Raw genomic sequence first — 23,620 nt, 5'->3', positions numbered from 1 at the left:
GTCATTTCCTCCTGAAGAAAAGACTGGCAAGACTCCAAGGCTTTCTGAGTTAATAAATATAAAGTAGTCAACAGGATTACTACAATATCTTTGGAAATAACTTTCAATTTTACCCAATATTTAGAAGAATCTCTCTATAAAATGCCATGTGGTGTTTGATTCTACGTTATATATGTCGATTTTAGGTCTGAAAACAGCAAAAATGTCAACTATGATACAAAAAGTTTTGCAGTTCTATATTGACCCTGATAAAAGCACAACTTAACAGCAAATAAACACAATTTAAACAAAAAGATCTTTACAGTCTGAGATTTTTTCGACAGAATAACTCATGAACACTTAATATATCCAAAATAATACAGAATAACAGTGGGCGGCTTTGCCTGATTGATGGTCCAGTTTTGTTTCGGTGAATTCTAAGAATAAACAGGAAGTAGCTGCAGGACTTGCGTTTAATTTGAAAGTCTTACCCGGATGTGCTCTGGTGCATCTCGTTGCATTGACGTCAGTGAGGAAACATGGCGGCCGGTGGAGTGTCCGCGGATGGCGGAGACATCATGAGATACGCTGAATATTCTCCTAAAACAAACGCCAGGAGTGATGCAGAGATAGACAGACGGCTGGTAAGTATTTGTTTTAACGATGAACGTCTTTGTAGAGTTATTTAAACCGAACTGAGATGTGTTTTTAACCCTCTTAGGTAACCTCAATGACATCAGGTACATTAGCCGGCTAGCAGACTTTACTAGCTGAAACCAGCATTATTTATATATATATATATATATATATATATATATATATATATATATATATATATATATATATATATATATATATAGCTTTTTGGAATAACTAAGTTCACTAGACTGTTTAAACTAGAATAGCTAGGTAAACCAAACCTGATTATTTGCTGTAACTAGTTAGTTACACAAACACTGATGTTGATAAGCTAACAAAACTCAGGCTAATTACATGATCAAGGACGAAAAGCGCCACATTAAACTGACTTGTAGATGAAATTATGTGGTCGTGGAATACGTTTAGATGTTAATTAAAATTATATTGAGCTGTCATAAGCTGCTACATTCCTGTAGATGCTCAACAATGTCAATATCCAGAAGTGCAACATCAATTTATTGTGATCCTGCTCCACCAAATAAGTTAGCTTTCTTCTTTGATTGTAGGATTTTCCATGTCAAAAATATTTTCTACCCCACTCACCTGGCATTTTCTCATATTTATTGTATTTTTTTTATATGTACTTACACAGCGCGTTGAATAGACTTTTTTCTGGCTATCTCACTGTTTTCATTTTGTGTTACTGCATCACAGAATTTCTGTTAAATTTAGTTGTACACCGTACCTCAACAATAAAAGGATTTCTATTCTATGTTAATTAAAGAGTATTTTTCATAGCCAATAGTAACACTACACCTTGGACATTGCATCACAATAACTTCAACAACTTGCTTGCTTGCTGCCATCTCCACTGTGAACTGAATAAGACACTCTGAGGCTGTGTTGTGTCTCCTGTCTAACCCGGTGTTATAACTGCTGGGTGTTTTATTCTGGTGACAGGGACAGACTCTCATTGCTGTTGGTCTCGGTGTCGCTGCTGCAGGTTTTGCAGGTAAGAACATCTGGATTTACTGAGATTATCGTATCCACATGTGCATGCTTCACTGAGCTGTTTTTTGGTGCTCCCATTTTCGTTTATACATATGTTTGGTGTGTAACTGTTTAACGCAGGGGCGTCCAACATGCGGCCCGCGGGCCAAAAGCGGTCCTCCAGAGGGTCCAAGCTGGTCCTCAAAGTGTCAAAATTCCAGAGAAGACATTAACTGCAGATTGTAAATTAGTAAAACTATAAATTTATTCTAGATCATGACAAATTGTTTTGATCATAAAGTAAAATACTAGATTGTTTGTTGTTCTTTTGTCATTTTGTGTTTCTTTTTTGCCTGACTTTTATGATTTGTCTCACGTTTTTGCCGTATTGTTTCTCGTTTCTGACGTTTTGTGTTTCCTTTTTGTCTCACTTCTGTTATTTTTTGTCATTTTGTTCCTTGCTTTTGTCATTTTTTTGTCTCGTTTGTCCATTTTTTTGTCGCTTTGTAACTTTTTTGTCCAATTTTTTGTCTTTTTTTGTTTTGTTTCATGTCAGTTGTCTCATTTTTTGTCATTTTGTTTGTTGCTTTTGTCATTTTGTGTCTCATTTTTGCCGTTTTGTGTCTTACTTTTGTGATATTTTGTCTTGTTTTTGATGGGTTTTTTGTCTTTTTTAAAGTAAAATACTATATCATTCAGTTCCAGATAGCTGTGACTAAATGTTGTGTTCCTTTGTAGACACTCTGATCTGGAAGTTGTAATGTGGAAATGATAAACTGAGACTGAATGTTGCTGAAATTGAACTTATTTTTCTGCAGAAATTTCAGGTTGATCATAATGTTTTATAAAAAGATAATTCCTTAAATGTGAACATCTCCAGAACGTACTTTTTGGTACTAAAACAAAGGAGACATTAGGAGTTGTGGTTATTTGCAGGTTATTATGCTGTGATTTTACTGGTCCCCGTGGAGATCAAACTGGGCTGAATGTGGAACCTGAACTAAGATGAGTTTGACACTCCTGCTTTAACGTATTTTGTGTTTGATCCTCAGGCCGTTATGCATTCCAGCTGTGGAAGCCTCTTGGACAGGTTTTCTCTGAAACTGTCAAGAAGATGCCCACATCGGTGAGTCATTAATGAACCGGCTGTACATCTGCTGCCATGTTGATACGCAGACTAATTGAGCTAAACTTTGAATCCACACTCTTCATTTTTAGATATATTCCTCAGAATACATATAGAAGGTACTACTAAAGGCTTTGTCTTTCTTAGTAAGTTTAGGTGACCCTTTAAGAGGACGTCACAACTTCAGAAACAAATGATATATGATAATGAAATGGAAACTGATAAGCAGAAAATGACATTGTTTGGCATAAATGACTTCAACAAATCAACAGGCACTGAACACAGTCAACAGGGATGTGAGAAAACACCAAAAAAGTGCTTCATGTGCAGAAAGATGAGGGATGAAATGGCAGAAAATGGACACCAGTTATTTTTTCTTCAAATTTTCAACATTGTCCCATAATACTCAGCTTCCTAGACTCTGTCTGTCGACCTTTGTCTCGTGTTTCTATACCAGAATGAATTCAAAGAAAACATGGATGTTGTTGTGGATTTCAGTTCAGTCTGTCTTAAAGCTGTGGCTTCACCAAAGACAGACCTGAGACCTACAGATCTTTAAATTATGCAGACAAAACTCGATTTTTTAATATTTCCCCAAATTTAGAGGTGAAAAATACCAAATACAATGCATCCCATCTTTAAGTTTGGCTCAGATTATTGATAGTTAAACACTTTTCTGTCTCCTCAGGCATTCTCAGCATATTACAAAGGAGGCTTTGAGCAGAAGATGTCCAAACGAGAGGCCAGCCTCATCCTGGGCATCAGGTAGTGGAGTGTGCTGCAGTAAATGTTTCATCTGCTTCTCAGAGGAAACGTCTAATTTATGGTTAATCACATGGATGTATTCTCTGTTCAGCCCAGCCAGCACTAAGGCCAAAGTACGAGAGGCCCATCGAAGGGTCATGGTCCTGAACCATCCAGATAAAGGTAAGCTTCAGTTTAGAATATGTCCTCTGCTGCACCTGTCCTCAGTACCAACCACCTCCAGTCAGCTTTAACCAGAACCACATTTCTGTCTGATGTTCAGCCTGCAGGTAGCACTGCGTGATAAATGGCTTCAAAGTTTTGTTTGTTTTTGTTGAGTAAAATGTCAAAATCATACAAAATTAAGTTGTCACAACACAGGCAAATATTTCTTTCTGTAAATAAAATCACATTCAGGCTGTATCAATAATATATCTGCTGGAGCCTATCCCAGCTGACTCGGGCAAAGGCAGGGGACACCCTAGACAGGTCACCAGTCTGTCACAGGGCTACATACAAAGACAAACAATCACTCTCACATTCACACCTACGGGCAATTTAGAATGATCAATTAACCTCAGCATATTTTTGGACTGTGGGAGGAAGCCGGAGTACCCGGAGAAAACCCACGCATGCACAGGGAGAACATGCAAACTCCATGCAGAAAGATCCCGGGAAAGCCGGGACGCGAACCAGGGATCTTCTCGCTGCAAGGCGAAAGTGCTAACCACTACGCCACTGTGCAGCCCCATAATGTGATTTTTTTTTTTGGTAATCATTTGTTTGTATTTGGCACATTAATGAGTTAATATAGCATCAAAAATCTGTAAACAATGCAGCAGATCATCTCCTATATAATGAACCAAAGCCTGTACAGGACTTAGATTAGATACATTCTCAAAAATAAGAAAGGAAGAACTAATACGTGACCAGAAAATGAATCCACAAGTTACCAAAAGAGAGATAAAAGCAATTCCTAACTGCTCACACACTGACCTCCAGCCACAACTTCAGTGATTAAACGCTCGTGGACGGTTGAGTTTGGTTGTTTAAAAGTGCTAAAGTTGGCTCCTATAATTACTTTGTATTAACATTAAATAATTGGTGTTAAATAATGTGTCTAAAGCTTGTTGATGGTTGTATCTTGTGACACAGTATCACATTAAAACTCGTGTCTGTGTGTTCAGGCGGCTCACCGTTTCTCGCTGCTAAGATCAACGAGGCCAAAGACCTTCTGGACAAAGAGACCCGCCGATGACCTGAACCATCAATGAGGACTTTAAAGACTTCATCACCTTCCAGCTCTGCAGTTCTGCTCCGGCAGCTTCCATATCAGCTCCACACCAAGACATCTGTCCACTTTGGCTCCTGGAAGACAGTTTTCTTCCTCAGCTGGCGCTAAATCAACCCTGTGAACATATAAATATGTATTTTACCTGAGAGTGAAGGATGTGAAACCCTTTAGGTGTTAATATTGAAGGCTGTAAACTGGAACAGTGCTGCTTTTCATCTCCATGTTTAGTGTTTTGGTCTGAGTGTACAAATGTGTGCATGTACGGCGTTACATAATGATCTATTTAACAATAGAGTAATAAATTCACATTTCCATATTTAAACAGTTAAAATAAAAGCTGTAAACAAATCAATAAACTTTATTTGTTAACATTTATAGTCGTTACATTTTATTTTATGAACTACATTTAGTGATTAAACTAATTTTAGGACTGAAATGTTGGGATCAAAGTGTCTGAAGTGTGTTTTTAACCCACCTGTTGTTCTCATTTACGGGCACCAAAAAACATTGTTTCCTTGTCTGAAAAAAATCCAAAAATTCAGCAAAAAAAATTCCCCAAATTTCTGAAAATTTGCAAAACCTTCAAGAAGAAAATTCCAATAATTCCTTAAAACTTTTCCTTAAGTTTTATTTTTTTAAAAAATCCCCCAAATTTGGCAAGAAAATTCTTGTAAATATTTTCAAAAAAATGAGTAAAAATCTTCAAAAAAAATCCTAAAAATATCTAAAGTGATTACATATATAACAGTAAAACTTCTAATATTTTCTAAACATTTCTAAACATTTTTTTACATTTTTTCCCACCAAAAATCTTTCAGAGATTTCCCAAAAATGTTGAAAATGTGGACATCAGAAGCTTCACTGTGACAATAATTTTTTTCCCCACATTTTCAAACTTTAAAACGCATCAATTTTGACCCGCAGGACAACATGAGGGTTAAAATTGACTCAAGAATTACCTGCAACAGCCACATGTCAGCTTGGAGGCTAATTTTAGCATTACAGATTTGAGAATCCTACTGCACCAAAAACGAAAGCTGACTAGTATTTTCTTCATTGCGTGTCAACACCAACCTTTCTTTAACCCTTAGTGTACACACACCACACTGTGACATCCCCACCAACACCCACAAACCATTTCAGCTGTAAACATGTTTTCCATGAGTCTGGAATTATAGCAGGAAGTGACAAAACAAACAAAACCTGGATTTGCTCCATTGGTCAAATCTAAAAAAACAAACAAACAAAAAAAAAACGACACAATCTAGTTTTGCACTAGATTGTGTCATTTTTTTCATGAGTAAAAGCGACAAATAGGATCTAACACTCCAGAATCAAAGTCTCATAACATAGAATGCATGATTTTGTGATGTTGGATCAAAAATGGCCGTTCTAATGGGTTTCAGCTGAGGTGGAGTGGAACAACTTGGTGTACACAGAGTGTTATTTTGCAGTATGAGGGCTGAGGTTAAAATCTTTTAGCATGTGGTTGTTTTGTATTTTCTGTTTTTGTTGCCTCATTTCTCTATTTAGTTGTGTTTTCTCATTTTACCACATTTTTACTGAAAGCTGCACAGGACAAAAGATGTTTCCAATGCGTACATGGTCCTTTTTTGTCATCATAAATCAGACGAATGAAAAATTAACACCCCAGACATCAACTTCAAAAGCTTTATTTAGAGAATCATGTATAGATTTCACCGGATGGAGGGCAGAAAGCATCATTTCAGTTACAGCAGCAGTCACTGGCCAGAAGTACCAACTACAGAAGGTCTGCATGGAAAAAGGTCGAATAAATAGAAAAGGAATCTGTCCTGTTCAAATGTTGTCATGCCCGCAAAGCTGGGACACTCAGAAGTCGGTTCATCGATGGAGGATTTTGAGTCCTTGAAAGGTGAAAGCATCTTTAATGTTCCAATGAGGACAACAAGAGATGTTCCAGGAGAAACGTCCACTCAGCCAGCTTAAAGTCAAACTGAAATGAAAATGAATTTATGCTAATAAATCCTTGGTCTGTTTCCACATTTGCCAAAGCTCCAAAGACGTCCAAAAACAAGGTCCATGAGTTGATCATTCAAACTTTTCCCTTCTAGAATCAGGCAGCTGGAAGTTTGAGAAACACAGATACGAAGCACACCACAATCCTTCAGTTTAGTGTTTAGGAAGTGGAAGACATCTGCAGCATGTTGCCAGACATTTTCACAGCCAAACTGGTCCGTTAGACCATACATCCACATGGTCCATGATCCCACTCAGACCGTTTTCTATCTGGGCCGAACCGTAGGGAGCGATATAGTCGAGACAACAGGCAGGAAGATGAAGCCAATCATGAGCTGGATTCTATATTTTGGAAGCGTTTACTTCAGTTTTCTCTCTATGAATTTGGCACCAACGGGTCTTGTTTGTAGTTTGTAGCGTGTAGGCACTAAAATAGAACTCTACAATCTCAGTTTCTCCAAAGCGACGTACATCTGAGAGTAGATCCAACACAAGCAAGGATCTAGTCAGGAAGATCTAGTCAAACAGTTCAACATATTACTCCTTTGACTTTTGATCTTTTTTGATTATTTGAACCTCTAATCAACATTACCAGTTGCTAATACTCCTGAGATTTTCTGGCATATGCACCGATGATCTCTAGTTTGTGGTGAAACCTGGTAGCTGACAGTGTTTCTATGGGTACTGAACACAGAAAGGCTTGACTTTTAGACTCTGTATTCATTTATTCTGATATTTTTATGCCCCTGCACTGACCACAGCTAGAGGTGTTATGTTTTTGTAGTGTCTGTCCATCTCATTCTCATTGATGCTTTGAGGGAACTTCTTCAAATTTGGCACAAACATTAACTTGGATTCCAGGATGAACTGAGTATAATTTGACTGAAGAGGTCGCTGTGACTTCACCAAACAGGAATCGGTCCTTTCAACGATTTTATTTCCATTACAATGTAGGAATCCTACATCGTAATGGAAATAAAACAGTTGAAAGGACAGTAGGATCCAACAGCTTCGACCACAACATTAAATCTGAGTGTGGCAAAACGACAACTAGCAATTATGGGATGTAATTTCAGTTGCACATAGAAAATAGAAAACTTGAGGGTTTGATATGTTAGCTTTGTTGATGGCGATGTTAGAGGAGAAGACTGCTACTCTATGAGGACTTTTAGAAGGTAGAAAAGATCTTTTTCTCCCTCTAAAACATCTCTGATAGTTCTTAGCAGTTGGAACACGAACAAAGTTTCAGGCTGCAAGTTCCTGCAGTGGAAAAAGCCTATCGTTCTAAACCGCATCTTGATTTGTTTGCGGAGGCGCTCTACCATGAAGCTGCAGTTTGAGTTACATTTTGGATTAATATGCACCTTATTCCTAACCACGCTGTTTATAAAAGCTTTAATTATGAATGTCATAGTCTGTCTGCATAAATCAGCGGTAAAATGGAGGCGTCTTCCCTTTTCTGAGAAGTTCTGGGAATTTTTAAATAAAACTTCTAAGGGAAACTTTTAAGGAATTATTGGAATTTTCTTCCAGAAGGTTTTGCAAATTTTCTGAAATCTGGGGAATGTTTTGCTGAATTTTTTGATTTTTTTCAGACAAAGGAACAATATTTTGCTGCCCGTAAATGAGGACAACAGGAGGGTTAATGTACTCTGCTAGTGATGGTAAAGCAATAAAGCATCTGAAAACCTCTGAGGTGGTCAGGCTAACTTGGCTTTCGCAGGAGACGGTCTGTATATAAAAGATGGATGCAGCAACCGTGATGTCGACAGTTTGTCTTGTACACTCTAAAGTCATAGCTTATTATGGTTTTTATTCTTGACCTCCATGGAAATAACGTTAACGCCGATAAAGCGCCTATTCAGAGTCTCATTTAGCCTTTAAGCTAACTTAGTTTATAACTTAGTTTACAACCTTCCAGCCAATGTTTGGTAGCAGAAGGCAGATACAATTATCTCATACATGTCAAACTTTAAGGCAGAGGTGTCCAACATGCGGGCCGTGGACCAAAACCAGGCCTCCAGAGGGTCCAATCCAGCACTCAAAATATAAAAATTACACAGAAGACATTAACTGCAGATTCTAAATTAGTAAAACTATAAATTTAGAATAATTTCTAGACCATGACAAGCTGTTTTGATCATAAAGTAAAATACTAGATTGCTCATTCTTTTTTTTTTACTGTTTTGTGACTTGTTTTTTGTCACTTTGTGTCTCAGTTTTGTAATATTTTGTCTCGTTTTTGTCGTTTTGTTCTTTTCGTTTCGCTTGTGTCATTGTCCATTTTTTTGTCCCTTTGTAACTTTTTTGTCTCATTGTTTTTACTCTGTTTTGTTTTGAGTCGTTTGTCTCATTTTTTGTCATTCTGTTTCTCATTTTTGTTGTTTTGTGTCTCATTTTTGTAATATTTTGTCTTGTTCTTGTTTTTTTTTGTCTGACTGTTGTCAATTAAGAAATTTCAGGTTGTTCATGATGTTTTGTAAAAAGATAATTCTTTAAATATGAACATTTTCAGAATGTATTTTTTCACTAAAACAAAGGGAAAATGTGTAGTTGTGGTTATTTATAGGTTATTCTGCTGTGATTTTACTGCTCCTGTCCACTTCAGATCAAACTGGAACTGAATGTGGAACCTGGACACCCCTGCTTTAAGGTGTCACAGCTGAATTCTCGTGTTATTTATTTCCTTTTTTTTTTTTTTTGGGTTATTTATTTCCATAAAAATGCGTGTGGCAAACTGCAGACATATGGACATGAGTAAGGCTTAATGAGGAGAGTTTAGATTTCAGTTCGACTTCACAAATAATGTAAAAGTTGTACTTTAAGCTGATTGGCTATTGTTTATTTTGCCGTTTCCCGATGAGCTGTAGAGGACTCGACTCGGCTGCTGTAGAAAAGTTTTAGTCAATAAAGCAGAATTTTGTTTCTAGCTGGTAGGATTTCCATCCCAGTGTTGAAAAGCTCCATGACAGCATCTACAGGAATGTTGATGCAGGAAAGGGATCAAGTAGAAGTTGGAGAAAGCACCATGAAGCTCTGCCCACTCAGGAGAACATGGAGGAGGAGGAGGAGGAGGTGTTAGGTGAACATTAGGAGCATCCAAAATGGATTATTTTACAGTCGATTATCATCTATAGAGCATCCAGAGACATGAATATTAATTATTCCAGTAAATAATAACTCCAGTATTTTACATTTGTTACGTTTGGACGCCGACGGCTGCTGATCTTCCAGCTTTCACAGTTTTTGCTTCCACTGTGTTCATCCTCCTGCAGGAGAAGGTGAAGCAGTGATAGTCTGAATAAAAACAAACACCGAGGAGGCGACAGAACGACGGCGCTGCTGGCTCAGGGAGGACACGTCGGAGGTGGAGATGAATCGAGCTTCATTAAGGCTGCTCGGTTTAACGTGCTCAGCGACCCTTAGCAGTCCTGTGTGGTTCTCTCTAGATCTTCATCCTGCTGCCCCGCCTCCTCCTCCTCCTCCTCCTGCTCCTCTTTCTCACTCAGTTCCTCCCCGATCACATCTAGTCTCGCCTCCTGCCCGTTCAGCACTTCTTCCTCCTCCTCCTCCTCGTCGTTATGAAGACTCGCCTCCTGCAGCTGCAGCCGTCGCTCCTCCACCAGCAGGAGGCGCTCTCTGACGCCCTCCGCTGCTGCTGCCGTGTCGCTGGGACTCCCGAAGTACTGCTCGCTCCTGAAATAAATAAAAAACAGATAGGAGTTGGAATGACCTGATGTGTTGAACTAACTGGACAAACACTGGTAAAAAAAAACCCTCAATTCTAGGGGTTACTATTGGGTTTTTTGTTAAGGTTAAGATTGAGGATAGATTATAAATTCATATGACGGGAAAACTAATAAGAAGCTAATTTAAATTTTGTATAAATGTCTGAGGAATAAATCTGTGGATGTTCTCAGTCATCCAGGTCATGATAAGTCTCAAGCAAGCATAAGTTATGGCAGCTAGCCTCTTGGATGAGAGGTGAAACGTTTTCGACTCACACGAGGTTAGTCCAGTTGCCATAACTTATGCTTGCTTGAGACTTGTCTGAGGAATCCTAAGTGTCGTTCCACTGAACACGTACAACGTGGGAGAAAGAAGGAGGGACGACAATCAGAGGAGGAATGGACTGAAATATGGAAACTAGGGATGGGGCCGATCTGATCCAATATCGGTATCGGGTTCCGATACCAACGTAATTCACGGATCGGAAATTTCCATTCCATGATCCACGTCTGTGCTTTAATGTCTGCTGAAAGGACTCCACAGTGATTCCCTGCCAGCTGTTCTGCTAGCTGGCTACAAACTGTGGAATGGATTTCCTGAACGGAGGCGGGTCTCAATGAGACTCAGAGTAATGAGACACGCCGCCGTTCAGGAAATCCACTCCACAGTTTGCAGCCAGCTAGCAGGTGAGCATTGAGCAGCGCTGTGGCTAACCAGCTTCTCATCACAACATGTCCGCTGTGTGGAAATATTTTACAGTAGAAACACCGCAAATTAAGCCTCCTATGTACGACATTAAGATAATTAGAGAATTTACTCACATTATTTAGGTTCAGCTGCTGAAATGTGTTTAAAATGGAGAAATTAGCCTTTGTGTGTATCTTTCTTGGATTTAATAAATATTTACAGTCAATTTGAAACCCTTACAGATGCATATTTGTTTTCAGGATGGGATTTTTCCTGTGAACGGGATTTCCTGTTTTTCTGACTTCCTTTTCTGACTTTATACTTACCTCAAGTTGCCTTTTGGGACATACATGCATACATTCGTACATGTCATACTTGCCTGTAGAGAAGAGTTTAGCCTCATATAAAATCAACAATAATGATAATAATAATATTAAAGCAAACAGAGCACTGGTATCGGAATAGTATCGGTATCAGCAGATATCGGCATCGGACCAGAAGTGAAAAAATGTGGATCGGTGCATCCCTAATGGAAACTAACTCAGAGATGGAAGGAACATGGATGGAAAACCTCAATAAGATACTTTATCCTTCCATATTAAAACCCCCTATGATGAACTCCTCCTCTCTGTTGGAGACCAAACCATGCTCATGTCCTATGGCACTGCCCACTGATTAGACAGTATAGGACATCTTTAAATGTGGAATTCCTTTTGGAATAAAAACTCTTTATTTTGGATGTTTACCACAGGAACGGAGAAAAAAGGACAAACATCTACTGAGTGTTTTGTTGGTTGCCTGTGACTAAAGAAGCAGATATTTCATGTTTAAAGGCAGGACATGGTGTATGAGGTTGCGTATCGGTGATGAATGTGTGTGTTTGTACCCATCAGGGAAGATAATCGGCGTGGTCAGTCTGTCCAGGAGAGTTTTCCCTGAAGAGTCGACTTCATCCAGAGACTCGGCCTCCACAAATTCCTGCTGGAACACCTGAAACATGGTAAAAACATGTGTACTGAGGGAACATTTATATGTTCAGCAGCAGGTGAGGGTGAGCTGATGACACATGGACTAGACAGAGGGGGGGATCCGAATATTCGGATATCAAAATAAATATTCAGATACCACCATCGCGACCGAATATTCGGATATTCGGGTCCAGCCCTAATATTTTGGGTTATTTTTGACAAATTTTGAGAACACAATTATTTTATGAGGTCAGATTTGAGTCATTTTGGACGTGTTTTTATTGTTTTCAGTCATTTTTGGAACCCTTCTAAGCCATCCTAGATGTTTAACTCATTTTGGACAGATTGTGAACAAGAAAAAGGATTTTTTGAGGGGGTGTTTCTGAGTCCCATCAATTCCCGCCACCTGCTACATATTTACGTGATTCAGTATTCGTGCATAACGTACACTTTGCAAAACACACGCCTGTGCTCAGCGCAAGGTAATTTTTTATTAAAGATTGCATCTGTTGGAAATGATACGACTGAGCAGCCTTGGAGGAGGACTACGCTCTCTGAGTGCTTTTCTTGTTGCACTTTGAGTTTGCAGAGATCTGTGAATGTAGTAGACGGATGAAAAATGCAGATAAATATAACCAAAACATAAACATTTTTGTTGTTTAGGTTCATGTATGTGTCTATTCATTGATTCAATCGTCAACCAAAATTTATTTGAATTGAAAAACCTTTTGTATTGTGTCAAATATTGCTATTTGACAAAAATCTGTAATTACTTAGATTCATTTTTAAAATCATGTCCCACCACTAAGTACATTTTATTTTGAAATAATCTTTGTAAGGGTGAAAAATAGTTCCTTGCATTCCAGTCAGGTCCTGCGCAGCGTCACTGCTCGGGCCCTAATAACTGAGCTTCAGTGCTTATCCTCTGACACTCTGATGCCTCCACTCGCTGCTACACCTGACAGGTAAGGTGGAGAGATCTCACCCTCTCAGCAGCGGTGTGGAAGTTCAGAGCCAGTTCCAGTCTCTGCTGCCTCTCCTCGGCGCTGACGCTGAACTGCTTCCAGACTCGGTTGAGTCTCGGCAGCGTGTCTCCGGAGGACCGAGTGGTGCAGCGCAGAGACTGACAGAGGACGACGGTGGCCTGCAGCAGCTGGCGGCCGTAGTCATAGGTGCTCTGAAGGAAGAGACGGGAAGACACGGAGAGTTAGTGTCAGTCTGCTGTTCTGCTTCCAGGGGTTTCTCTTCATTATCGTCTCTAAAGATGAAGTTTATTTAGTCTTGCTCGTGGCGCGGCTCGACCTCGGCTACTTGGGTACTCGGGTACAAACTGAACAACTATTTCAAGGATTGCTGGTAATTTTGCGCAGACATTCATTTGGTGATCGTCTGACTTTTCCTGTAAAAACACCCCGAGGTTGACATTGGTGGTTTTAAATAAAAAGTCTAAACAGAATATCAGATGGCCTCATCATCAGGTCAAACTCTTACTTTATCCTACTTTGATTTGTGAATGAAAACCTGTAAAACTCATGATATCCTTCAGCTGTGGGTTGTGTTCAGTGCTAATAAATGTTAGCTCATTAACATGCTAATTTAACATAGTAAACACTTTTTATACTGTATCAACATTTTTTTTCCATTCATTCAACTTTTTTTAAACTGGGAATACAGTGAGGTATTAAGGCCTCATCTACTATATAAATGAGTTAGAAAATGAAGAAAAAATGAAGGCACATAAGTAAAAAGCAAGGATAAGAATGACAATAAAACTAATAAAAAGGCCAAATCAGTAGAATTTAGAATAACTGGGATGTCCGATATTGGCTTTTTTGCCGATAACCGATATTGTCCAACTCTCAATTTCTGATTCCGATATCAACCGATACCGATATATGTGGACTATTTAACTAATTATAGGTAACATCACATATCTCCTGTGGTGGAATTAACACATCATGTCTGAATTTGTTGTGATGCCCCATTGGATTCATTCTCAAAAGCAACAAGACTTTCAAATGTAAACATTGTCTGTGCAAAATAAGAAAACTATTTCAACTTAAGTTATGGAAAAAATGACATATTTATGCCTTTTTCTCATTTTAAGTGTATCAAACAACAGTTCACACTCTCCCTCCCTCTATGAGTCGGTAAATGGCGCCAAAATCCAGGCATTATTTTATTAGTTTTCATGATCGGCAAAAAAAACAATAACAATATTGACCAATATTACATTTTTATGCCAATATCAGGCCGATAATATCGGATATTATCGGACATCCCTAAGAAAAGCATTACAAATAAATAGAGAATTTAAAAGTTAAAGCAACTGAATCAACTACAACAAAAACAGCTGGAGGGAGAAGAAGATCAAAATAAAAACTTAAATCCGTCAGAAGATAAAATGAGTAAAGCTTTAGATAGTTCTGCATGTTATTGAGCAGTGAGGAAAATAAAAAGTCATCTGCAGGATAATGCAATCATATGAGTGTGTTTGGAGAGCGTCCGTATTAAAAGATGGCAATGAAGCAATGTAAGGTGTTTAAAAAGCAGTAAATAAATAAAAATAAATAAATAAAGCACAGTGTCTATTCCAGAGTATAACAATAATAACAATATTAGTGTAGAGTAGCAACTTAAGATAAATCAATTAGTTGTTTGGTCCAAAAAAGAAATTATGTAAATTGTGAAAAATGTTAATAAATGTTTCTGACAAATGTCTTGTTTTGTCCACAGAAAAACGAGGTTCAGTTTGTGGAAAAAGATCAAAAATATTCACATTTACGAAGCTGCAATCAGAGGATTTTGAGTTAGACTGTTGTTTTTTTTTTTTTTTAAAATATAATGTGCAATTTTTCATTTTTCAGGTGCATTATTTCCATTTCAAGCGTAAAACTTCATTATCATGCGTAATATTTTAATTTCAGGTGTAAAATCTAAATTTTATTTGTGATATTTCACTTTCATGTGTCAATGTAAAGTGCAATATTTAATTTTTAATGTGCAATATATTATGACTTCACTACTTCAGAATCACTCGCTAGTATCATTTCTTTGTTTTCTATTCTCTTATTTTAGCTCATTTATTTGATTTTCAGTTGTACTTATATCATATTGCTTCTCTATTAGGTAATGCATTTATGTTAATGTTATGTGTTTTTGTTTTTTCAGCAAAATCTGGCAAAAGGTTTCCCTTCGGGATTAATAAAGTTTTATCTCATACTACTTCTTTTAAGTTTAAAAATAAATAAACAGTGAATTATTAAATAGCTGACAGCCAATCAAGTGACTCCGTGTCTCACCTGAGCGACGTCCACAAACTTGCGGTGTTTGTCCAGCATGGTCCTGGTCTCCTGAGAGTCGTCTCCCAGTCGGACGTGAGTCTTCAGCAAGGCGTCCAGCAGCTCTCCGAGCCACTCGACCGCCTGGAAACACACACAGATCAGAACAGGAAGTGTGTGTACGGTATCTGTGTGTGTTTTTGTGTTGTTGTGCGTCTGACCTGTAAAGCGTCTTCTTCACATTTGAACAGCTGGACCATCTGGAGCATCTTGAGCCTCCTCACGTCCACCATGTCCTCACATCTGGAACACACACTTAAAGGCTCAATATCAGTTTTTACTGAGTTTTTACTCCCTAAACTTGATATCGGGCCCCTCAAAAAATTAATTACCAGTTCAGCTCCGGTACGTGAGCATGATTTCTAGGAGACGCGGTTATTAGGGTTGATCCTCGGGGCATCTCATTTTTGTAATATTTTGTCTCGTTTTTGTCTGACTTTTGTTGTTTTGATCATAAAGTAAAATATTATATCATTCGGGTCCTGGTACCTGTGACTAAAAGTTTTGTTCTTTTGTAGACACTCTGTGATCTGGAAGTTGTAATGTGGAAATGATAAATTGAGGCTGAATGCTGGTGAATTTTAATTTATTTTTCTTAATAAATTTCAGTTTGTTCATGATATTTTGCAAAAGGATAATTCCTTAAATGTGAACATTTTCAGAATGTACTTTTTTGCACTAAAACAAAGGAAACATGTGGAGTTGTGGTTATTTATAGACTGTTTTGTTATAATTTAACAGGTCCACTGGAGATCAAACTGGGCTGAATGTGAAACCTGGACTAAGGTGAGTTTGACACTCCTGGTTTAGATGAACAAACAACATGCTGGTTCACAGAGGCATTAATGTTTGTCTTCAGGGTGGAACTGGAGGAGAGGTTACTAGAAATGAAGCAGCTTTTTCCCTCAGAAGCAGGAATGGGACGTTTGATGAAGAAGGATGTGTTGTAGAACGTTGTTACCTCCCAGTAAGGTGCTAAAAACTGATCACAAGCTTAAATTTCAGTGTCGTGTTACATCAAAGAGACCTCCTGTGTCTCCTCAAGCAGGAGCTGAATGTTTTTGACATGTCAGCTTTACAAAAAGAGGCTTTTAACAAACAGATGCATCAAAAGAAGTAAAAAAAAGCTACCGCTGCTTGCGGAGCTGCATCTCCTCCATCACAGACTGAATCTGCTGAACGTTGTCCTGCGGGTCTCCTGGTGGACTCTCGGTTTCCTCCAGACTCCATGACGGCTGGCTGCACATCTGCTCCAGGACCAGCGCCCCCTTCTGACGCACAGACGCAAGTCCTGCTTCTGCAGAGACGGGAGACGTTTAGGAACTTTACGGCACCAAACAGGATTTTAGAGGAAAAGGAGAGGAGTACGAACCGACGGTCTGCAGCTTTTCCTCCAGCAGTTTGAGGTTTTGCTGAATCGATGCTCCGTCAGCTGGAGCCACGTCGGCACAGAGCATGCCCAGTAGACCGTCCAGCTGCTGGGACAGCTGCAGGATCAATCACATACACACCATTACATGACTATTTTTCATTAGATGCATGCTGTTGTATGTTTTTTACACTATTGTATAATTCAGGGGTGTTCAACATGCGGCCCACGGGCCAAAACCGGCCCTCCAGAGGGTCCAATTTCCCTTGAAAGTTTTATTTTTTTAAAAATTCCCCAAATTTGGCAAGAAAATTCTTGTAAATATTTTCAAAAAAGAGTAAGAATCTTCCAAAAAAATCCTAAAAATATCTAAAGTGATTACATATATATCAGTAAAACTTCTAATATTTTCTTTAAGAACATTCACATAAAAATCAACCAAAATCCAGTGAAATTCGCTGGATTTTGGTTGATTTTTAATGAATGTTCTTAAGAAATATTTTTAACATTTTCCTTTTTTTCCACCAAAAAATGTTCAAAGATTTCCCAAAAATGTTGAAAATGTGGACATCAGAAGTTTCACAATGAAAATATATTTTTTTCTCCACATTTTCAAACTTTGAAACGGGTCAATTTTGACCCGCAAGACAACAGGAGGGTTAATATAGTAAACAGGGTAAAGTTTTTATACTGTATCAACATTTTTTTTCATTCATTCAATTTTTATTTAAACTGGGAATACACTGAGGTATTAAGGCCTCATTTACAATATAAATGAGTAAGAAAATGAAGGCACACAAATGAGAAACATGGATAAGAATGACAATAAAACTAATAATAAAAAGGCTAAATCAGAAGAATTTAGAACGATACGAATAAATAGAGAATCTAAAAGTTAAAGACTCTATATCAATAACATGTTGAGAAATAACAGTGAAATTTTCAGAGTTTTATCTTCAGTAATAATAATCTTTCAGCCTCAAATATAAATCTGCATAAAAACCTGCTAAAAGCAGGCTGACAGGCAATTTTCCTAAAACACTTTTCTCAGAAAGCTCTTGGTATATGAAAATGACACTTCTATAGTTGATAGAAACATTTTTAGTAAATCAGAGCTGGTTAACCAGAAGCCCTCTGATGATTTCAGGTGGAATAACCTCCAGTCTGAGCTACGTTACCTCCTGTGTGGTGCTGTGGAAGCCCTGCGCCGCCTGCAGGACGTTCTGTCGGCTCTCCAGCTGAGCCGCCTGTCGGTAGCAGACGTCGCTCAGCTGCTGCTGCAGAGCCTTCAGCTCGGCCACTTCCTCCTCCTCCCCGGTGCTGAGCAAGGCGGCGATCTGCTGGTTCAACTCCACGTAGACGGCAAACCACTCCTGCATGCACACAGAGACTCAGTGAGACGGATAATTATCATATAAAGAAAAAAATGCAAAAATGACCACAAAAACACCTAAAAAGAACACAAACAGACTGAAACTGGCCACAAAAATGAACAAAATGACCACAAAACAGAATTTTTTTGCTGAATTTTTTGATATTTTTCAGACAGGGAAACTATTTTTTGGTGTCCGTAAATTTAGACAACAGGAGGGTTAATATGAGTCATGATTGCAGCAAGTCACTGCACCCAACCAGGAAACACATTTTTGCACAAATTAAAGAAAAAAAGATAAGATTTGTTGCTCTTTTGTGGCTGTTTTGTCCTCTCTGCCAGGACTCACTGCTCTGTCTGACCGCTCTGCACAGATCACCACCTAGAACTGTCTCGTGAAACTCATTAAGAGTGAATCTGTGTCTGTTTTCAACCCCAAATCTGATCACATGATGGTGAATGTGTGTGTTTCCTCACACTGTGCTGGCTCTCGATCTCCTCGTGTTTCTGCTGCAGAGCCTGAGCCGCTCGCATCGAGTCTCCGATCGCCTGCTGGGTCTTCAAGAGCTCCGAACCGGGACCCTGCAGCCAGGTGACCACCTGACAGAGGGACAGAGCGTAAAACACAGACCGTTTCAGAGACACACAAAATGACCACAAACAGGCTGAAAATGACCTCAAAGAGGCACATTATGACCACAAAAATTTACAAAATGACCACTAAAAGACCTAAAATGCCCACAAAACAGTCTGAGAATGACCAAAAAAGAAACAAAATGAGCACAAAGACACACAAATGACGAGAGAGACACAAAATAACTACAAAAAGTTGCAAAGTGACACACAAAATGACCACAAAACACCTAAAATTACCACAAACAGACTGAAAATGGATAATTTTTTATTAATAAGTGATTGTTTTCATAATAAATAATTATGGAATTTGTAAAGACAGGATCATAATGAACATAAAAACATAATTAATAAAAATGTATGTAAGATAAATCCCATGGACTTCAAAAGTCCCTCAGTTATAGACTGACCTAGGACATTTTATTTGCAGTACAGCAGAGACCAGCAGGGGGCGCTAAGGTTCCACCTGATACTCTCCAACATAGAATTTTATTTATATGTAAGATTTTCCTTAATTTTTTACTGTTCATTAGTCTATTCTTACACAAAGAAATCATTTTTATTGTATTTTCTGCACTATTCTTTGGCACCATGAATATATTTCCATGTAACATTAGAGCAAACCTGCAGCTGAACTCTATGAGGGATGGGAATGGAATTAGAGTGAGCTAATCACTTGATGAATTGGGCTTTAATTAGGACCAAACCACGCATTCTGACACACCCTGATCTGTAGAAAATACATTAACTCTGTCCTCCTTCTATGAATCCTGCAGATGTTGTTATTCCCTGTTCATTTTTAACACTTTCTGTATCTATGACATGTTATCTATTGCACTTCTTTAAGCAGTCAGCATTAACACACCTGGACACACATCATCATCATCACACCCTGCTGGTGTTGACTTAGCACCACCCTACCCATGTGTGCCTGTAATATATTATATTTGAGGTCATTTTAGGTCTTTTTGTGGTCATTTTGTGTATTTTTGTCACAGTTCCTAGTCTGTTTGTGATCATTTTAGGTGTTTCTGTGGTCATTTTGTGCATTTTTGTGGCAGTTTTTAGTCTATTCGTGGTAATTTTAGGTCTTTTTTGTTTGTGGAAACTGTGTCTCGTTTTGCAGTGATCTACTAGCTTACAGATGTTTATATTCTAAAGACTTCCTGTGTGTTTTCATCCTACTGAATAAAACCACACACACAGGTTATGATCCTGTAATGAGTTAAAGTAGGAATGTTCCCCTCAGTGCAGCTCAGTGACATTTAAACGTCTGTCCACATGTGTGTGTGTCGGGATCATGACTTCATTGTATTTATCAGGTCAGTGATGCCTTCCAGAGTTCATACATAAATACACATGCACAGTTCGATCAGAACTAGGCCAACCCCCCCACCTCAAATCCTCCAGGCTAGCGGCCGACATGTTGCAGCTACCATGGCAACCCCAGGCTCACGTCCAAGACATGAGGTGATGTTACCCATCAGCCCCGGCGGCTGTAGGAACTCCACTAGAAGCTGAGGAGCATTGAAGCTGCTCACTGACACCGTTTCTGCTGAACAGGGTCAGCAGAACGATGTGGAAGTGTGGAAAAGACGTATTTACACATTTTGTGTCTTGATCTTGGCGTCTCATATCTCGTTTTTGTCATTTTGTGTCTCAGTTTTGTCGTTTTGTGTCTTGTTTTTGACATTTTGTGTCTCGGTTTTGTCGTTTTCACTTGTTTTTGTCATTTTGTGTCTCGATTTGTTCGTTTCGTGTCTTGATTTTGTCGTTTTGTGTCTCGGTTTTGTCATTTTTTGTCGTTTTTGTCCTTTTGTGTCTCAGTCTTGTCATTTTGTGTCTCGGTTTGTCATTTTATTCCTCGTTTTTATCATTTTGTGTCTCGATTTTGTCGTTTTCTGTCTCATTTTTGTCATTTTGTGTGTCGTTTTTGTCATTTTGTGTCTCGGTTTTGCCGTTTTCTCTTGTTTTTGTCATTTTGTGTCTCGGTTTTGTCACTTTATTCTGCATGTTTCATTTTAAAATGCTTTCTTCTTTTTTTCTTAAAATTTGCAAAAATAAATTAACAGTTTTCTCTAGATTCAGCTAAAAACAGAAAATTCTGCACTTGTCAACACAACTGAGAAGCCTCAGTTTTGACAAACACTCGTGACATAAATTCAGAGCCATCTCGGCTGAACTGCAGGCTGTGCTTCCACAGATCAGATGATTTATGTCCCGATAACTTAATCATAATGCACACAATATTTATTGAGCTCTCTCTACTTCTAGCCATGGTTTTGCAGGTTTTCATACTGGAAACTGAGCCCACAGTGAGTCAAAATAGCACCAGGAGCAAAAGAAACCCTTCAGAAACAGTTTGGGGCTCAGACGGTTAAATGAGTTAATGTGAAGCTCCAGCCAGCAGCCAGTTAGCTTCACAAAGACTGGAAGCAGAGAAATAGCAGCAGCCTGGTTCTGTCCAAAGGTTGGACAATATCGTTCTGTCTGTCTGTAAAGCTCACTCATTAACTAACCTCTTAGTCTTGCTCAAAAAAGTGATAAAAATGTTAAACTCCAATGCAGGAACAACATAAATACTGTGAGATTGTGGCTTGTGAGAGCAGCCAAACATATTTTAGTAATTTCACATTGACATATTTGAGTTGACGTTTCATATTTCCAGAAGGACTCGCTGCACACGGATGTTACCTGCATGACCTTGGCGTGGATCTCGTCCAGCTGGGTGCGTTTGTTTCGCTGCCTGCAGAGCTCCTGGTATCTGGTGTACTGCTCCCTCAGAGAGTCCAGCAGCTTCATCACCTGAGGCTGAGCCAGCAGCTCCTCCTCCATCGGGCACCAGGCCGGACCTGGACGTCAGACGGAGGTCAGACGGAGGTCAGATGAAGGTCAGGCAGAGGTCAGACAGAGGTCCTGGAGGGTACAGACTAAGACGCCTCCTTATCTCTGTTGTCTCTAAAATAGAAATATTTTTCTAAAATTCTAAATTGTGAGTTGTTGTTTTAGCTCCAAAAAGGCAGGAAATCACAAAAAAGTTACATTGAAAGTTATTTTTTCCCTCAATTCTCAGGAGGTTAAAGCTACAAACCTACAATTTTACAAACTGCACCAAATTACCTGATTAACTGCAGTCCCATTCAGTGTGGATTAAAGTACTGTGTTCATATTGTGGCGACTTAATGCCTTCATCTCAGGCAGCTTACAATTAGGTCATTCTGCAGCATCCTTTATGTTACTCCGAATTATTGCATTCACCTGTCAAACCACGTTTCAGAGTAAACACAGCGATGGAGACACCATCCATTAATTAACCCATCCATCCATCCATCCATCCATCCATCCATCCATCTGACTGACGGCTGCTTCCTCACCTCCCTGTCCTCCTCCTCCTCCCTCCGAACCGTTAAAACGACGCTGCTGCAGCTCCGACAGCAGCTCATGACCTGCAGACAGAGGTATAAAAAGCCATTCTAAAAGCATCGGAGACAATCAGGCGTCAGTGTTTGTGTACATGCTGATACATTATGAAAGGAGCCGGTGGAGGGAGGAGGGTGGCACCGAACACAAAGACTCCTTTCACCTCCAACCAACGCTCTGACACAGCTGCTCTGTACAGTCGACACATCCAGCCGTCATCCATCTATCTGGAGGGCCTGTTTACTTCCAGCACCTCCTCGTGTTTCGTCCTCCAGATGTCAACAAGTTTGGGTCGGTCACTACACAGAGCTCTAGTAAAATGTCGTACCGTCAGAAACTTTGAAAATCTGACAATTCTCTATAGTTATTACAGTTTCTGGCTGTGACACATGGGGCAATTTTGGTGATTATTTTTTAAAGACAACATGCCTTTTTAGTCTTACATAGTCTGTGTCTAGATCTGAATGATTCAATCTAATGTTGCTTTGAAAAACTGGTACAAAAACACGAGACTTCCACATGTCCATGGGCCTGTTAATCAAGCATTTAATCACCTAATAATATATTTAAAACCCTCTTAAAAAACACCTCTTCTCTGTAGCCTTCAGAGAATCCCCATGAAGACACAGCTGGTCAGACTCCATAGGATTCATTTGTCCTGTGTGCAGTGAACCTATCGTGTCGTTTACTTACTGATCTTCATAATTGTGTTTTCAGCAGACTGTAGCTGTCACGTCTTTGTAAAGCTCCCCAGCCATCGTCTCATGTCTTTAAACATGCTCTATTAATTTTACTTATATGAGAATAAAGCGTGTTTCTGTCTTGAGGACAAGGAAAGGATTGTTCAGTCAAGCATCACATCTGAGCTTCATTATGGAGATATCCTTCACTCCTATGCTGCTCGCTCGACCTGAAAACTCCACGCAGTTTATCGTTGTGCTCTGAATTCCACTACAGGAGAGATTCTACACTGGAAAAGTAGGTTGGTGCTCAGTAATGAAAAGCTGCATTCCATCATCTGGATCTGGAAATGTCTCCGTCTCTTCTTAAATTTAAAACCACTGATGTCCACAGATTTCAGGAGTCACGTTTTATTTTTGGTCTACATACCTTTTCCATCAGGTAGCAAAAACACTTTATATTCTCACTTTAAATGCACTGATCAACCAACAACAGCTCAATCTGAACTCCTGATGTTTCCTTCCACGTATTGGATCTACATGATTGACTCTCTTGGTTCGTCTGGAAATATGTACCTGTTTGCATAAGGTGCGAAACATTTCTCCTCGTGGTGGAATACCTAAACATGTGATGTATGTTATGATAGAGAT

At 39.0% G+C, this 23,620-nt stretch overlaps 2 protein-coding genes across 2 annotated transcripts in view; one reads left to right on the top strand and one right to left on the bottom strand.

The window, feature by feature from the left end:
* Positions 1-472: 472 nt before the first annotated feature.
* On the top strand, positions 473-5,145 carry dnajc15 (DnaJ (Hsp40) homolog, subfamily C, member 15). Its single transcript, XM_055014971.1, has 6 exons — positions 473-623; positions 1,579-1,630; positions 2,661-2,734; positions 3,423-3,499; positions 3,591-3,661; positions 4,666-5,145. Exons 1-6 carry the CDS (start codon positions 519-521, stop codon positions 4,734-4,736), a joined length of 450 nt encoding a protein of 149 aa, XP_054870946.1. The 5' UTR covers positions 473-518; the 3' UTR covers positions 4,737-5,145.
* A 1,284-nt stretch (positions 5,146-6,429) lies between these two features.
* Positions 6,430-23,620, bottom strand: part of sestd1 (SEC14 and spectrin domains 1) — a 31,748-nt gene continuing 14,557 nt past the window's right edge. The window contains exons 9-19 of the mRNA XM_055015269.1: positions 22,244-22,315; positions 21,564-21,721; positions 18,714-18,836; positions 18,043-18,237; positions 16,868-16,982; positions 16,627-16,792; positions 15,657-15,738; positions 15,457-15,579; positions 13,140-13,331; positions 12,073-12,176; positions 6,430-10,466 (exon numbers count right to left, since the gene is read on the bottom strand). Coding sequence (XP_054871244.1) covers positions 10,193-10,466; positions 12,073-12,176; positions 13,140-13,331; positions 15,457-15,579; positions 15,657-15,738; positions 16,627-16,792; positions 16,868-16,982; positions 18,043-18,237; positions 18,714-18,836; positions 21,564-21,721; positions 22,244-22,315 — 1,604 coding nt within the window. The 3' untranslated portion in view covers positions 6,430-10,192. The remainder of the gene's footprint in view (positions 10,467-12,072; positions 12,177-13,139; positions 13,332-15,456; positions 15,580-15,656; positions 15,739-16,626; positions 16,793-16,867; positions 16,983-18,042; positions 18,238-18,713; positions 18,837-21,563; positions 21,722-22,243; positions 22,316-23,620) is intronic.

This window comes from Amphiprion ocellaris, chromosome 11 (assembly GCF_022539595.1).
Source record: "Amphiprion ocellaris isolate individual 3 ecotype Okinawa chromosome 11, ASM2253959v1, whole genome shotgun sequence".
NCBI classification, from domain to species: domain Eukaryota; kingdom Metazoa; phylum Chordata; class Actinopteri; family Pomacentridae; genus Amphiprion; species Amphiprion ocellaris.
Note: the sequence above shows the minus strand (reverse complement) of the source record. Positions and strands in the feature narration are given on the sequence as shown.